The sequence below is a fragment of the Amphiura filiformis genome, chromosome 8 (assembly GCF_039555335.1).
Source record: "Amphiura filiformis chromosome 8, Afil_fr2py, whole genome shotgun sequence".
In the NCBI taxonomy this organism is placed as follows: Eukaryota; Metazoa; Echinodermata; class Ophiuroidea; order Amphilepidida; family Amphiuridae; genus Amphiura; species Amphiura filiformis.
The window spans coordinates 69,801,075-69,819,925 of NC_092635.1; the positions used below are offsets into that span (position 1 = coordinate 69,801,075).

Sequence of the window (18,851 nt, forward strand, 5' to 3'; positions counted from 1 at the left end):
GCAGAAAACCCCATTGAAATTGAATATTTATTTGGCTATATTTAAAAATCAATAGCACCAACTTCTAACCGAACCGATTTTACTTGATCACATCACAATTGGCTATATTATGTCTACTCATGTATGCCCAAAAGCAGAGGATTCATAGGTCAAGTTAGGTTTATCTAAACTTCACCTAGTTTCATGGATTCAATACATGAACATTACATTAAATAATAGCAAAAGATGATATGACTATATATAACATGCCCAAACATGAGATACATGCACAACACTATGCATAGAAAAGCTGATGTATGTGCAACAGGTCAACCTTTTGACATGTTCAAGCAAATCATGTTTGATGCATAGCAAATAACTATGAACAATTCTGAACAATCTTTAGGCTATCTATATTAAGTCAGTGGGTTTGAGGCTCAAGTTTGGCATGTGTAAACTGCATTCAGTGTCCTGAATCTGATACATGATATGTATTTACCTGCACTTCATCTTTTGAGTTTTCTGGATCAGATGCATGGTATGCAATCACACTCATGGCATGTGCTCCAATAGTGGGATTATCAGTCATAGAAAATATTTCACCAGTTGCACTGTCAATTCTGAAATCAGTTGATGGCTGGAACGGGTCACCAGGATCTGAAATGTAAAAAGAAAATATTAACCATTTTCTATCTACTAGAATGTTCTGATCTGTCTCTAGCATCAGACATATGCACAACCATCCCTACTTGTATTCACTGTGAACAGAGGACATCTATGCCCATTGATTTTACACCTCGAATCGAGGCAATACACATTTGAAATTTCAAACTTAATCATCGCTCTTTTACACCAATTTTCAATTGGTTTATGCTGTACTTGCATTTTGTCTGTATTCTTTCAAAATATGGGTATAACTGGTTTTATTATTTTTTTATCAAGTGTAAATAACTTACTTGGAGACAATTCTTGATTGTTTATTTCAAACACTGGGTCATCACCACATGTACTTGTTGCATCAACATTAATCACTGGTACATCATCAGTTACATCACTCTGTTTATATCTCACAATGAAACCTCCAGGTGTGATGTCCACAAAACAGGTGGTGTCTGTTACAAATACCCTGACTTCTATGCTACTGTCATCTATAATCAGATCTGGTTTATCAGGATTGTAGGCGGTTATGTTTAGTATGTGTGGTTCTGCTTGGAATTCAAGACGTTGGGCAGTGACTAATGTACATGTTACACCTGAAACAACAGAAGAAAACTTAATTAACACAATCTTTCTTCACTTCTTTGTCAGATTTTGTCTTTATCAGACTGCTTTGACATTTGCCATTGTCTAATTCAATAGCAATATGCTTGTTTAAATAATGCAAAAACCCTTGTAAGTTGATTGTTAAGTTGTTGTTTTTTTGCTTAAGATTTAGGAATTTTATTATACAGGGTGTCCCTGAAAGAACTGAATTTTAGGGTATATTAAGGCATAAATTAAATAACCGATGTGGTTGAGGAATATATCAACTATCACACACTTTTTGACAACTGACCGCTCGCTTTTGAAATAAAAGGAGTTTATGAAGTTACTTCATTTTCAATCTGTTCCACAGAGTCAAATATCTATCAATGACAATATTATCGATCGGTATTTGAATCTGTCGGAAGTCTTGAAAATGCTTGGGAGTTTCATAACACTCTTGTATTTCAGGAATGGTGCGTGAATTATCAAAATTTAGTAAGTATGATAGCTAATTTTTAGTTATATTTAGTTGGATGTTAAATACCCAAACAAGTAAGATTTTGACGATACAGATTTTCGAGGTCCACCCTGTATGCATATTTTGATTCTTACCATTTGATGACACATAAAACATGTCAGAACCAGACAGTCTGCACATGATGATGTTATTAGGATAAAGGTCCTCATCCTCTGGTGTTACTGATTTTACCTAGAGAGAAAGAGAAAACCAAAAAGAGACATTACTAGTTTGAGAATCAACATCTATTTTATTGCGAATTATGCCAATCCTTATTAAGGGATCTGGATTGAGCGTTTCGACAGTATTTTTTGTGGGACATGAGAGCACATCAGACATATCAAATTGCATTCTGAATACGGAGAATGTCTTTCTGATATCAAATAATTTTCATTTTTTGAAATTCACAATATAATACAAATTTTATGACAAATTATAAAAATTTGATATTTTCACTTTTTGATATATAACAGTCCTCGAAGTAAATTTTATAAATCTAATGATATATTCTTAAAGTGTATGTAGCGGGAGGAAAAGCAGGCGATCAATTGAAAATTTTGACCTTTCATTTTGAAGATATGGATTTTTTCCCAAAAAGACCTAATTTTTTTTGGGTGTTTTGGGAAAGAATCCATATCATCAATATGAAAGGTCAAAATTTTCAATTGATCGTCGGCTTTTCATCCCACCTACACACACTTTAAGTACATATCATCAGATTTGTTAAGTTTACTTTGAGTACTGTTAAAAATCCAAAATATCAATTTTTAATCATTTGCCATAAAATGTGTATTACATTGCGAATTTCAAAAAATCAAAATTATTTGATATCAGGACATTCTTCGTATTCAGAATGCAATTCGATATGTCTGATGTGCTCTAATGTCCCAAAATAAATACTGTTCAAACGTTCATACCCCATCCCTTAACTACATGACAACAACACCAACAATGGTTTTAATGACTGCTGGGATTAACAAGTGACCCTTGCTAGGTTAATCTTTTAAAATTAAAATAAAACATACTTAGACTTTACTCTTAGCATGGAAGGAACTTCTGAGAAATTACTGTCAAATATCTTGTTATACAGCAATTATATGCCCCAGCATTTATTAAACTTACTTGTATGCCAGGGTCAACAGGTGCATCGTAGACAACTCTTACTGGTGGAATTGTGAATACTGGTAGCACATCATTGATGTCTCCAACTTTAATCTCTATATCCAATGGAGGAGTGCTGAGAATAGGGTTGCCATTATCCTTGGCCTGTTAATTTATAAGTTGAAAAAATTGTACATTTGAACACTGGCAACCAAGGATGTTATCCCCCCCCCCCCTTGGAATTGAATCCCACTGCAGACACAAGTTTACTCTTTGTTCTCCTTATCATGGACATGTTACATCTTCACTATCCAATTGCGGTAAATGGTTGTACACATCCATATGCCCTTGTAGATCTAGAAACACCACCCAGGAACCACGGACATCCACAGTTCCTGTGTGTTTGCAGTAACACAGAGATTGACCATGCTTGTGTTCCTGCTTGCCTGTGTTTACAACTGCATATCTCTCCCGAAACATACACAAAACAACAAAACCAATAACACAACATACTGCTTACCAGCACAGTTAAGGTGTATGAATCTTGAACCTCCCTATCCAGTGACCAGTTGAGGTATATATAGCCATAACCAGGTGCACCATCCTTGCGAATCACAAACTTATCTAAATCAATAATAATATAATCATATAATTTCTTTAAATATGTTTCAATTACATTGTAGAGGCTTTTAACCTGCAATCCCGATCATAATTGTTGGAACACTTTAACATGGGTACTTCAAATATTCCCACAGTCCCCCTATCAATGTTGGTAGTTTTTTTGTCATGCACATCTACAAACATCCAACATTGGTGGGATAGGAAAGGGTTGTAGTAGTAGGGAAGGGTTCAGATTTCACACCAAAGAAAGCAAAATTTTAATATGCCAAGTATAACAGAAATATGGTTTCAAACAGTTCTACTTGATGACTGGGATTGTGGCATCGTACAAAACACACACAAAAAAAAAACCATGAGCTTATTATCTATCTTGACATTGCAATATTCTGTTTTATTCATATGCATTCTATTTTTGTTAATTTGTACACAATTAGATTTAAAACCAGGGGAAGGCCAAGATAGTATTTAACTTTTGAAAAATTTATGAACATTTGAGAGAAAGCATTCTAGAAATACTGCCATTTCTAGATCAGAATTAAACTTATTCAATTTTGTGAATTCAAAAGTACCTTTGTTATCTCCAGTTAATTCATATGTGATCCTGGAGTTATCAGTGCCTGGATAATCCAAATCTACTGCAAGCACACGGCAAACAAGGGTTTCTAAGACGGCATCCTCTTGTAAGGTTACATCACCACATTCATTCTGTTGGGAAGCATAAGGAAATATGATTCCATATTGACAAAATAACAAAAGGATTCAAAATTAAACAACTCTTTTGCCAGCTCAAAATACAGAAATGTGTATCACAGTAATGTGCAAGTCATCTGTCCCGAATACATTGGCGATAACATATTTCAAACTCTCCTCCATTTAGTAGTAAATCAGACATATGTTAAATCATTTTCACAGTTGTTGCTTTATAAATCCCTGATTAGGCATATTTTATTGTAAAAACCAAAAAAACCACTAACGTTTACTCACTTTTTAGGACTTTTCACTCCTTCAGAATGTTTTTTCCGTAAAATACAGTAAGCCAAATTAGCAGCACACATACTTTACGAGAATATTTCAGTGTTATGTACTGTTTGTGATCATACATCATAAGTTTGTTGATGTACTTTTATATGTTGATGAGCAATTATGTAATATATTAATGATACTTATATTTACCGATTCAAATTGTGGTGAATTGTCATTGATGTCATTCACATTCACTGTAACAGGTTTATAAGTGATTCCATCTATGTTGCTGGCAGAGACTAAAAGCTGTGTAAAAAACAGCAAACAATAAATCAGTTACTGTTACTATGTTGCAAAACATATTGTTCATGTACGGTGATCTGTCCCCAGTTTGTCAATGAAATCTACCATCAGAATGATAGCTTTCTTTCTTGAGGATTCTCTGCATGTGGAGCTGTTCTGTATCATGTAACTCATCACTCTCTGTTCTCTATATGCAGACATGGAGGCATAGGCATGGATGGTGTCATTTATGACATAACAAATTTGCACCAAAAACCACCAACACATTTTCATAGAATTGGTGATGGTGGAAGAATTAAAATTTAGGGGGGGGGCATATTTTGTGCTAGTTAACAGGAATATTTGCACTTTATTAATGCTGTGAATTCTTCAAGCAGCATTCCTGTTCAATGGTTTACTTTGCAATAATTCTCAGCAACAGTTTTGTTAATATTTTTCCCCAAGGGCTGAAGAATAACATGGTTTTTGGACACCAGTGGAAAGCTTTGGGTCCAAATGAACTATGATTACTCTAATATACTAAGAATAAAGTTGATGTGAATTTCCAGATTTTGTGTCTAATTCTGGTAGAGAAATGCACCCCTATTTTTAGTAATTTTTGGTCTGCAGCTCAAAAAACTCTTCAGGTTTCCTAAGGGTTAAGATATACATTCATAAGATTGAGGAATAAATTGATTATAGGCCCGATAAAGGTATGAATACAAACCACATATTCTTTTTGTTCTTCATAGTCCAATACATCAGTTGATGTAATTCGTCCAGTAGTAGTATCAATGGCGAAGAATCCTGCATCAATCAACTCATAGGTTATATCAGTTCCTAAATCTGATGTAGCCTGAACCTGACAGATATATACTGGGGCTGGTAACTCCTGTTAAAGTAATATAAAACCCGATTACTGAAAACCTGACACAATCTCGTTAAAACTAAATGCTGCTTTTAAAAATAAGTTTTGAAAAATAGGAAAACAGCCAATTTTGAATTATTTACTGTAAACCATTTAAATTTAGGGGCAACTTAATTTTGTTTGTAACTTGCAGATGAGCCCCATTGTTTTTGCAATAAAATGCAGTAGTTTACAAGTCGTGATATGGATTTAAGCTTACTGCTCAATTCAACAGTGTAACACAACAATTATGTACCCCAAAATCACTGCTGACTTGGCATTCTGGATTCAGAATTGAAATGAAATCAAGGCCAAAAACATTATTTACTTAAATCTTAATATTCGAGTTATGTTAAGAGTGTAATAACAGCCGTTTTATTGCCAATATGCCAACGTCAGCTAACGTTAGCCATGATGACTTTGACATTTGACAGAAAGCTGGCATTATGCACAATATAAAGTGTAGCTTTAGTTTTTTTTAGTTTTATTCATCTAAATATCCTCGTATTTGTAGAGAAAATCTCACATTTATAATATGATTGGCTCAAATATGCAGCAAAACTGATCAGGACAAGTGGGTTCTAGGCTTATGATATAATATCATTTGAATGACTTCAAATATGATTTACATTTGCAATCAAACTTTGGATTTAATACATCTATTGCAATGGGTGACTTGCTGACTGAAGCTTTAGCATCAAAACCAGTTCTTTTTCTAAATGTAATTTCATGGCAATTTAATATCACACATCTCAGCTCCTCGCAAAATTAAATTGATAGGAAATTTAACTTGTTTTACAGCATTATTAAATATCAATAAATGATTAAACCAAGTAATGATCAGCTTTTAAGGTTACCTCATTCACACTGATATCCTGGCAATCATCAGGACCAAATATTGGTGGATATATTCCAGTATCTGGTAGCTCGATATGAATTTGTACCAGTGCATCATCAGACAATGGTGGCACACCTTTATCAGCAACATTGACATTTATCTTGACTGTATAAGCTTCAGTGACTTCTATCAATGGTCTGACCAGAAGGACTTCACCAATTACTGTCACTTCAACTGTAAGGTAATAGGATGCAAATTAATAAGAATGAGCTATATAAAATACTTTAAATACTATGGGCTTAGAACCATAACAGCTGCAGAAGGTCACAAGCATTATACATTTGAAGTAAGGTTTGGGCAAGTCTAAAAATGGACAAGGATCCATGACACCTCATTTGTGTCTTGTCTACACTTACAAACCCATCTTGTTTTCAACATGGGAAATTTGCCCAACATAGCTCACCATGGACTTCTTGTGATATTTGTACACACATTCAAAGATTGTGGGTTCAGAATGTTTGGCATTTGAAACTTTACCAACCGCTGTGCACATATTTGTTACTTCTCCTTATCTGACGATGAGCTTGTTTATAGTTTCAAAAGAAAAGGCGTTCCTATTTGTGTTGATTACCCACATAAAAATGGTGTACCTTGCTCTTTCTTTCTAGTTCTTTGCACATTCAAGGTATCCTAATGTATAATTTTATTGATCATTAATGTGTGTGCCCTCCTCCACTGGATTCATTCTTATCTACTTTGTACCTTAACCTCGCTGGGGGAAAGAATTGGGGTTTTTACCTGCTTAAACCTTCTTTCTTGTTATTAATTCCGGTCATGAAAGCCTCTCTACTAATTAGCAAATGTATTCTAGATGATCTTTACAAACAATTGTTTTAATTTATTCTGATTTGTAACTTACAGAGTCCATCATCTGGGTCAGTAGCTACTTGTGTGAAGATCAATTCTCCATTGCCTATGTTACCATCATCAATATCAGTCACTCTCTTTGCCAGATCAAGTAATTCTATAGGTGCGGTATATTGAGGTGCAACAAGTGTAACATTGTAGACTGGTTGATCAAACTCTGGAGGGTTGTTTATATCGGATACAATGGTAATTTCAACCTACGGAAGGACAAAAATAGATACATTTATGGTGTGATCAAGCAAAATCAGTTTGAAGTCAGGCATATTCAATTTTTTACATGATTTGCATAAAACATTTGCAAAGCTACATTTTGCAGAAAACCCCATTGAAATTGAATATTTATTTGGCTATATTTAAAAATCAATAGCACCAACTTCTAACTGAACCGATTTTACTTGATCACATCACAATTGGCTATATTATGTCTACTCATGTATGCCCAAAAGCAGAGGATTCATAGGTCAAGTTAGGTTTATCTAAACTTCACCTAGTTTCATGGATTCAATACATGAACATTACATTAAATAATAGCAAAAGATGATATGACTATATATAACATGCCCAAGCATGAGATACATGCACAACACTATGCATAGAAAAGCTGATGTATGTGCAACAGGTCAACCTTTTGACATGTTCAAGCAAATCATGTTTGATGCATAGCAAATAACTATGAACAATTCTGAACAATCTTTAGGCTATCTATATTAAGTCAGTGCGTTTGAGGCTCAAGTTTGGCATGTGTAAACTGCATTCATTGTCCTGAATCTGATACATGATATGTATTTACCTGCACTTCATCTTTTGAGTTTTCTGGATCAGATGCATGGTATGCAATCACACTCATGGTATGTGCTCCAATAGTGGGATTATCAGTCATAGAAAATATTTCACCAGTTGCACTGTCAATTCTGAAATCAGTTGATGGCTGGAACGGGTCACCAGGATCTGAAATGTAAAAAGAAAATATTAACCATTTTCTATCTACTAGAATGTTCTGATCTGTCTCTAGCATCAGACATATGCACAACCATCCCTACTTGTATTCACTGTGAACAGAGGACATCTATGCCCATTGATTTTACACCTCGAATCGAGGCAATACACATTTGAAATTTCAAACTTAATCATCACTCTTTTACACCAATTTTCAATTGGTTTATGCTGTACTTGCATTTTGTCTGTATTCTTTCAAAATATGGGTATAACTGGTTTTATTATTTTTTTATCAAGTGTAAATAACTTACTTGGAGACAATTCTTGATTGTTTATTTCAAACACTGGGTCATCACCACATGTACTTGTTGCATCAACATTAATCACTGGTACATCATCAGTTACATCACTCTGTCTATATCTCACAATGAAACCTCCAGGTGTGATGTCCACAAAACAGGTGGTGTCTGTTACAAATACCCTGACTTCTACGCTACTGTCATCTATAATCAGATCTGGTTTATCAGGATTGTAGGCGGTTATGTTTAGTATGTGTGGTTCTGCTTGGAATTCAAGACGTTGGGCAGTGACTAATGTACATGTTACACCTGAAACAACAGAAGAAAACTTAATTAACACAATCTTTCTTCACTTCTTTGTCAGATTTTGTCTTTATCAGACTGCTTTGACATTTGCCATTGTCTAATTCAATAGCAATATGCTTGTTAAAAAAAAAAAAAAACCCTTGTAAGTTGATTGTTAAGTTGTTGTTTTTTTGCTTAAGATTTAGGAATTTTATTATACAGGGTGTCCCTGAAAGAACTGAATTTTAGGGTATATTAAGGCATAAATTAAATAACCGATGTGGTTGAGGAATATATCAACTATCACGCGCTTTTTGACAACAAACCGCTCGCTTGTGAAATAAAAGGAGTTTATGAAGTTACTTCATTTTCAATCTGTTCCACAGAGTCAAATATCTATCAATGACAATATTATCGATCGGTATTTGAATCTGTCGGAAGTCTTGAAAATGCGGGAGTTTCATAACACTCTTGTATTTCAGGAATGGTGCGGTGAATTGTCAAAATTTAGTAAGTATGATAGCTAATTTTTAGTTATATTTAGTTGGATGTTAAATACCCAAACAAGTAAGATTTTGACGATACAGATTTTCGAGGTCCACCCTGTATGCATATTTTGATTCTTACCATTTGATGACACATAAAACATGTCAGAACCAGACAGTCTGCACATGATGATGTTATTAGGATAAAGGTCCTCATCCTCTGGTGTTACTGATTTTACCTAGAGAGAAAGAGAAAACCAAAAAGAGACATTACTAGTTTGAGAATCAACATCTATTTTATTGCGAATTATGCCAATCCTTATTAAGGGATCTGGATTGAGCGTTTCGACAGTATTTTTTGTGGGACATGAGAGCACATCAGACATATCAAATTGCATTCTGAATACGGAGAATGTCTTTCTGATATCAAATAATTTTCATTTTTTGAAATTCACAATATAATACAAATTTTATGACAAATTATAAAAATTTGATATTTTTCACTTTTTGATATATAACAGTCCACGAAGTAAATTTTATAAATCTAATGATATATTCTTAAAGTGTATGTAGCGGGGAGGAAAAGCAGACTATCAATTGAAAATTTTGACCTTTCATTTTGAAGATATGGATTTTTTTCCCCAAAAGACCTAATTTTTTTGGGTGTTTTGGGAAAAAATCCATATCATCAATATGAAAGGTCAAAATTTTCAATTGATCGTCGGCTTTTCATCCCACCTACACACACTTTAAGTACATATCATCAGATTTGTTAAGTTTACTTTGAGTACTGTTAAAAATCCAAAATATCAATTTTAATCATTTGCCATAAAATGTGTATTACATTGCGAATTTCAAAAAATCAAAATTATTTGATATCAGGACATTCTTCGTATTCAGAATGCAATTCGATATGTCTGATGTGCTCTAATGTCCCAAAATAAATACTGTTCAAACGTTCATACCCCATCCCTTAACTACATGACAACAACACCAACAATGGTTTTAATGACTGCTGGGATTAACAAGTGACCCTTGCTAGGTTAATCTTTTAAAATTAAAATAAAACATACTTAGACTTTACTCTTAGCATGGAAGGAACTTCTGAGAAATTACTGTCAAATATCTTGTTATACAGCAATTATATGCCCCAGCATTTATTAAACTTACTTGTATGCCAGGGTCAACAGGTGCATCGTAGACACCTCTTACTGGTGGAATTGTGAATACTGGTAGCACATCATTGATGTCTCCAACTTTAATCTCTATATCCAATGGAGGAGTGCTGAGAATAGGGTTGCCATTATCCTTGGCCTGTTAATTTATAAGTTGAAAAATTGTACATTTGAACACTGGCAACCAAGGATGTTATCCCCTCCCCCTTGGAATTGAATCCCACTGCAGACACAAGTTTACTCTTTGTTCTCCTTATCATGGACATGTTACATCTTCACTATCCAATTGCGGTAAATGGTTGTACACATCCATATGCCCTTGTAGATCTAGAAACACCACCCAGGAACCACGGACATCCACAGTTCCTGTGTGTTTGCAGTAACACAGAGATTGACCATGCTTGTGTTCCTGCTTGCCTGTGTTTACAACTGCATATCTCTCCCGAAACATACACAAAACAACAAAACCAATAACACAACATACTGCTTACCAGCACAGTTAAGGTGTATGAATCTTGAACCTCCTATCCAGTGACCAGTTGAGGTATATATAGCCATAACCAGGTGCACCATCCTTGCGAATCACAAACTTATCTAAATCAATAATAATATAATCATATAATTTCTTTAAATATGTTTCAATTACATTGTAGAGGCTTTTAACCTGCAATCCCGATCATAATTGTTGGAACACTTTAACATGGGTACTTCAAATATTCCCACAGTCCCCCTATCAATGTTGGTAGTTTTTTGTCATGCACATCTACAAACATCCAACATTGGTGGGATAGGAAAGGGTTGTAGTAGTAGGGAAGGGTTCAGATTTCACACCAAAGAAAGCAAAATTTTAATATGCCAAGTATAACAGAAATATGGTTTCAAACAGTTCTACTTGATGACTGGGATTGTGGCATCGTACAAAACACACACAAAAAAACCCATGAGCTTATTATCTATCTTGACATTGCAATATTCTGTTTTATTCATATGCATTCTATTTTTGTTAATTTGTACACAATTAGATTTAAAACCAGGGGAAGGCCAAGATAGTATTTAACTTTTGAAAAATTTATGAACATTTGAGAGAAAGCATTCTAGAAATACTGCCATTTCTAGATCAGAATTAAACTTATTCAATTTTGTGAATTCAAAAGTACCTTTGTTATCTCCAGTTAATTCATATGTGATCCTGGAGTTATCAGTGCCTGGATAATCCATATCTACTGCAAGCACACGGCAAACAAGGGTTTCTAAGACGGCATCCTCTTGTAAGGTTACATCACCACATTCATTCTGTTGGGAAGCATAAGGAAATATGATTCCATATTGACAAAATAATAAAATAACAAAAGGATTCAAAATTAAACAACTCTTTTGCCAGCTCAAAATACAGAAATGTGTATCACAGTAATGTGCAAGTCATCTGTCCCGAATACATTGGCGATAACATATTTCAAACTCTCCTCCATTTAGTAGTAAATCAGACATATGTTAAATCATTTTCACAGTTGTTGCTTTATAAATCCCTGATTAGGCATATTTTATTGTAAAAACCAAACAAAAACCACTAACGTTTACTCACTTTTTAGGACTTTTTCACTCCTTCAGAATGTTTTTCCCGTAAAATACAGTAAGCCAAATTAGCAGCACACATACTTTACGAGAATATTTCAGTGTTATGTACTGTTTGTGATCATACATCATAAGTTTGTTGATGTACTTTTATATGTTGATGAGCAATTATGTAATATATTAATGATACTTATATTTACCGATTCAAATTGTGGTGAATTGTCATTGATGTCATTCACATTCACTGTAACAGGTTTATAAGTGATTCCATCTATGTTGCTGGCAGAGACTAAAAGCTGTGTAAAAAACAGCAAACAATAAATCAGTTACTGTTACTATGTTGCAAAACATATTGTTCATGTACGGTGATCTGTCCCCAGTTTGTCAATGAAATCTACCATCAGAATGATAGCTTTCTTTCTTGAGGATTCTCTGCATGTGGAGCTGTTCTGTATCATGTAACTCATCACTCTCTGTTCTCTATATGCAGACATGGAGGCATAGGCATGGATGGTGTCATTTATGACATAACAAATTTGCACCAAAAAACCACCAACACATTTTCATAGAATTGGTGATGGTGGAAGAATTAAAATTTAGGGGGGGGGGGGCATATTTTGTGCTAGTTAACAGGAATATTTGCACTTTAATAATGCTGTGCATTCTTCAAGCAGCATTCCTGTTCAATGGTTTACTTTGCAATAATTCTCAGCGACAGTTTTGTTAATATTTTTCCCCAAGGGCTGAAGAATAACATGGTTTTTGGAAAGCTTTGGGTCCAAATGAACTATGATTACTCTAATATACTAAGAATAAAGTTGATGTGAATTTCCAGATTTTGTGTCTAATTCTGGTAGAGAAATGCACCCCTATTTTTAGTAATTTTTGGTCTGCAGCTCAAAAACTCTTCAGGTTTCCTAAGGGTTAAGATATACATTCATAAGATTGAGGAATAAATTGATTATAGGCCCGATAAAGGTATGAATACAAACCACATATTCTTTTTTGTTCTTCATAGTCCAATACATCAGTTGATGTAATTCGTCCAGTAGTAGTATCAATGGCGAAGAATCCTGCATCAATCAACTCATAGGTTATATCAGTTCCTAAATCTGATGTAGCCTGAACCTGACAGATATATACTGGGGCTGGTAACTCCTGTTAAAGTAATATAAAACCCGATTACTGAAAACCTGACACAATCTCGTTAAAACTAAATGCTGCTTTTAAAAATAAGTTTTGAAAAATAGGAAAACAGCCAATTTTGAATTATTTACTGTAAACCATTTAAATTTAGGGGCAACTTAATTTTGTTTGTAACTTGCAGATGAGCCCCATTTTTTTTGCAATAAATTGCAGTAGTTTACAAGTCGTGATATGGATTTAAGCTTACTGCTCAATTCAGCAGTGTAACACAACAATTATGTACCCCAAAATCACTGCTGACTTGGCATTCTGGATTCAGAATTGAAATGAAATCAAGGCCAAAAACATTATTTACTTAAATCTTAATATTCGAGTTATGTTAAGAGTGTAATAACAGCCGTTTTATTGGCCAATATGCCAACAACGTCAGCTAACGTTAGCCATGATGACTTTGACATTTGACAGAAAGCTGGCATTATGCACAATATAAAGTGTAGCTTTAGTTTTTCTTAGTTTTATTCATCTAAATATCCTCGTATTTGTAGAGAAAATCTCACATTTATAATATGATTGGCTCAAATATGCAGCAAAACTGATCAGGACAAGTGGGTTCTAGGCTTATGATATAATATCATTTGAATGACTTCAAATATGATTTACATTTGCAATCAAACTTTGGATTTAATACATCTATTGCAATGGGTGACTTGCTGACTGAAGCTTTAGCATCAAAACCAGTTCTTTTTCTAAATGTAATTTCATGGCAATTTAATATCACACATCTCAGCTCCTCGCAAAATTAAATTGATAGGAAATTTAACTTGTTTTACAGCATTATTAAATATCAATAAATGATTAAACCAAGTAATGATCAGCTTTTAAGGTTACCTCATCCACACTGATATCCTGGCAATCATCAGGACCAAATATTGGTGGATATATTCCAGTATCTGGTAGCTCGATATGAATTTGTACCAGTGCATCATCAGACAATGGTGGTACACCTTTATCAGCAACATTGACATTTATCTTGACTGTATAAGCTTCAGTGACTTCTATCAATGGTCTGACCAGTAAGACTTCACCAATTACTGTCACTTCAACTGTAAGGTAATAGGATGCAAATTAATAAGAATGAGCTACATAAACTACTTTAAATACTATGGGCTTAGAACCATAACAGCTGCAGAAGGTCACAAGCATTATACAGAGTAAGGTTTGGGCAAGTCTAAAAATGGACAAGGATCCATGACACCTCATTTGTGTCTTGTCTACACTTACAAACCCATCTTGTTTTCAGCATGGGAAATTTGCCCAACATAGCTCACCATGGACTTCTTGTGCATGTGATATTTGTACACACATTCAAAGATTGTGGGTTCAGAATTTTTGGCATTTGAAACTTTACCAACCGCTGTGCACATATTTGTTACTTCTCCTTATCTGACGATGAGCTTGTTTATAGTTTCAAAAGAAAAGGCGTTCCTATTTGTGTTGATTACCCACATAAAAATGGTGTACCTTGCTCTTTCTTTCTAGTTCTTTGCACATTCAAGGTATCCTAATGTATAATTTTATTGATCATTAATGTGTGTGCCTCCTCCACTGGATTCATTCTTACCTACTTTGTATTTAAGGGGTACTACACCCCTCGATAAATTTGTGTCTATTTTGCATTTTTCTCAAAAACTAATAACACAGTGGTAACAAAAAAGTATATTATAGGGGCAAGGAATCAATTACTACACTGGAATTTCAGTGACCCAAGACAAGCGGTTCATTATTTATGATAAGAAATAAGGTACCGCTAGGATGTACCTCATTTCCTATCATATAAACTGAACCGCTTGTCTTGAGTCTCTGAAATTTCAGTGTAGTAATTGGATTCCTTGCCCCAATTACATGTATAACTTTTGTTACCAGTGTGTTATTATTTTTTGAGAAAAATGCAAAAATAGTCACAAATTTACCACAGGGGTGTAGTACCCCCTTAACCTCACTGGGGGAAAGAAATGGGGTTTTTACCTGCTTAAACCTTCTTTCTTGTTATTAATTCCGGTCATGAAAGCCTCTCTACTAATTAGCAAATGTATTCTAGATGATCTTTACAAACAATTGTTTTAATTTATTCTGATTTGTAACTTACAGAGTCCATCATCTGGGTCAGTAGCTACTTGTGTGAAGATCAATTCTCCATTGCCTATGTTACCATCATCAATATCAGTCACTCTCTTTGCCAGATCAAGTAATTCTATAGGTGCGGTATATTGAGGTGCAACAAGTGTAACATTGTAGACTGGTTGATCAAACTCTGGAGGGTTGTTTATATCGGATACAATGGTAATTTCAACCTATGGAAGGACAAAAATAGATACATTTATGGTGTGATCAAGCAAAATCAGTTTGAAGTCAGGCATATTCAATTTTTTACATGATTTGCATAAAACATTTGCAAAGTTACATTTTGCAGAAAACCCCATTGAAATTGAATATTTATTTGGCTATATTTAAAATCAATAGCACCAACTTCTAACTGAACCGATTTTACTTGATCACATCACAATTGGCTGTATTTTTTTTTTTTTTTTTTTTTTTTTGCTGTGGTCGTGGAGGGAGAGCACATACTTGTAATATGCTCTCATTTTTGTTATTATTTTGAGCCCTAATTGTATATTTGGCTCACATTTTGTGGCTTCAATGTCATCAATAGACTCTGCAGCATCCTTAGATGTGTTTTGGTGAGTTTTCTCCATCAGTATTTGAGAAAAACCTTGAGACTTTAAGCTGCCTGTCCATCACTTCCGGCCTTGAATTGTAAACACCACGAATTCGGCAGACTTGACAGCTTTTGTAACACATCTTAAGCTTTACTACATCTAGCTTGTTTATGGTTGTCATCAACTGAATTTATTACCAAGTGCTCCCAAATGATATATTTGGACTTGTACATGAGCTGAGACTTTATGGCAGTATCATGTCAGTAAGCTTATCATTTTAAGCTTTACCCTTTGACTTCACATACCGTATTTCTGTATTTTGAACATCAATGGACATGGCCGCCCTCTTCGGGAAACAGTCAGCCATCATTTATACTATCATCATTTTATCATTGTCACTAAGACTTTTCTTCAGCAATGATTCTCTGAGAGCTCCGCCTGTTCCACCATGTAAGCTCTCCAATTACATAAAATGGACTGTCTCCAGAGACTACACTGCAGGTTGGTCAACACCAACCCAACTGCATTCAAATCATAACATTCAGTATCCTCTAAATTATGCCCTCATAAGATCCGGTGACGTTCATGTTAACCCCGGGCCACGCATGTCAAACACGACCCCAGCAGATTTCAGTCTATTCCCTAAGAAAGGTCTCAACTTTCTTCATGTCAACACCAGATCCCTAATACCCAAACTTTCAAACCTCAAAGTTATCGCCCAACAAACCAATGCAGCTGTCATCGCAATTACGGAAACTATGCTTGATTCATCGGTTACTGACAATGAGATTGGTATCGACAATTAACGTCTTCACGATGCGATAGGAACCGCAATGGTGGTGGCGCCTGCTTATATATAAGAAGCGACCTGGCTTTTAATCTTCGCAATGACCTTATGAGTGAAGGCGATAATGAAGTGGTTTGGTGTGATTTGTTGTACTGCACTAGAAAGTCTGTTAGGGTTCCATTGAATTCTCAAAATATTATTCGTATTAGATCAATGAAGCAATACTCTGTTGAATCTTTTAGAAATATGCTATCAAACTGTGACTGGTCAACTGTTCTAAACTGTGAGTGTGTCAATACTGCCTGGATCAATTTTAAAATCATATTGACTAATGTTCTAGACCAAATTGCACCCGAAAGAGATGTGCGTATTAAAATACGCACAGAGCCCTGGATGACCCCAGCTATTCTCGAAAAGATACGGAAGCGTGATACGATCAGGAAAATGGTTCTCAAAGGTAGTAGTGACTATTCTTATCAGGATTTCACTGCATTACGCAATGAAGTCCAGAGGGATATCAAAATGCGAAGGCTTCATTCTTTCAATCGAAACTCGAGGATAGCATGGGTAATCCTAAGAAGCTCTGGGAACATCTAAAACTTCTGGGTTACAGTGACAAATCCAAAAGTAAAGGGAAAATCGTCTTAGACATTGCTGGTAATTTGTGTTACGACACTCTTTCTGTTTGCAACCACATCAACAATTTTTTCACAAATATTGCCTCAACACTGGTCAGTAAATTGCCCTCTCCACTCAAGAAATTTGGCACGGACTCGGTGACTTTTAAACAATTCTATTTGGACAAAGGTGTGACTCCTAATGAGTTTGATCTTGAGTTAGTTACCAAAGATTTTATACTCAAGGCTTTATCCAATCTTGATGCTCATAAAGGTGCTGGTTTGGATGGGTTGGCGCCCAAGTTTTTGAAAGATGGGGCCCCCCAACTTACCCCTGTTGTCACCCATATTGTTAATCTATCAATTGTCACCAAGACTGTGCCGGATGACTTGAAGTGTGCCAAAATTATTCCCCTTTACAAAAAGAACAGTAGATTGGACGTGGGCAATTACAGGCCAGTGAGCATTCTGAGTTGTATTTCAAAAATTCTTGAAAAATGTATTTTTGTTCAGCTTGATGAATACCTAAGAGAAAAACAGATTTTATACCAATACCAATCTGGCTTCCGTCCAGGCTTTTCCACAGAAACCTGCCTTATTCATTTGACTGATTATATAAAATCTGAGCTTTCAAAGGGCAATTATGTTGGGATGCTGTTACTAGATGTACAGAAAGCTTTTGACAGCGTAAATCATAATATTTTGTGTTCTAAACTTGAGTGCATGGGAATCAACCCTGGTTGGTTTAGATCATATTTGTCCAACAGGCAACAACTTGTCTCGGTTGATGGCATTTCATCGGATTTCATGAAAATTACCTGTGGGGTTCCACAAGGTAGTTTATTGGGTCCCCTGCTGTACCTTTGCTACAGCAATGACATGGTGTCCTCCGTGCAAAATAAACTATTACTATATGCCGACGACAGTGTCATCTTAGTTTGGGACAAAGATGACACTGTCGATTCCCATGAACTCAACAAAGAACTTCAATCATGTAATCAGTGGCTAATCGACAATCAATTATCCCTGCATGTGGGTAAGACCGAGTGTATTTTATTTGGCTCTCATGTGAAATTAAAGAGAGTCACTGATTTTAACATCAATTATAACGGGCAAGTTATCTGCTCCCAAGATAGTATTAATTATCTTGGAATCACAATGGATCAAACACTCTCGGGTGACAACATGGTTGATGTTCTTGTCAGGAAAGTCATTGGGCGTCTTAAGTTTCTTTATAGGCATTCAAACTATCTCAATCAAACCCTTCGCAAAAATTTGTGTGCTGCTCTCATACAGTGTCATCTGGATTACTGCTGTTCAGCATGGTTTGTTGGTATCAGTACCAGAGCTAAACACAAATTACAGATCACCCAAAACAAAATAGTCCGCTTTATTCTAAATTTGTCTCCCAGGACCCACATTGATCAGTTGACTCGTAACTCCATTAAACTT

At 35.1% G+C, this 18,851-nt stretch overlaps 2 protein-coding genes and 1 long non-coding RNA gene across 3 annotated transcripts; all 3 read right to left on the reverse strand.

Annotated features, from left to right (window-relative positions):
* Positions 1 to 442: 442 nt before the first annotated feature.
* Positions 443 to 2,786, reverse strand: LOC140159693 (uncharacterized). The gene is made up of 4 exons (XM_072183189.1): positions 2,778 to 2,786; positions 1,837 to 1,933; positions 936 to 1,232; positions 443 to 636 (listed from the first exon to the last, which is right to left on the reverse strand). Exons 1-4 carry the CDS (start codon positions 2,784 to 2,786, stop codon positions 443 to 445), a joined length of 597 nt encoding a protein of 198 aa, XP_072039290.1.
* A 1,142-nt stretch (positions 2,787 to 3,928) lies between these two features.
* Positions 3,929 to 6,028, reverse strand: LOC140159694 (cadherin-17-like). Its single transcript, XM_072183190.1, has 4 exons — positions 6,020 to 6,028; positions 5,436 to 5,600; positions 4,637 to 4,732; positions 3,929 to 4,168 (listed from the first exon to the last, which is right to left on the reverse strand). The coding sequence occupies exons 1-4, from the start codon at positions 6,026 to 6,028 to the stop codon at positions 3,929 to 3,931; spliced, it is 510 nt and encodes a 169-aa protein (XP_072039291.1).
* Positions 6,029 to 13,171: 7,143 nt separating this feature from the next.
* On the reverse strand, positions 13,172 to 15,616 carry LOC140158341 (uncharacterized). The gene is made up of 3 exons (XR_011859778.1): positions 15,425 to 15,616; positions 14,167 to 14,381; positions 13,172 to 13,290 (listed from the first exon to the last, which is right to left on the reverse strand). It is a non-coding gene; the product is annotated as an uncharacterized lncRNA (long non-coding RNA).
* Between the last annotated feature and the right edge of the window lie 3,235 nt (positions 15,617 to 18,851).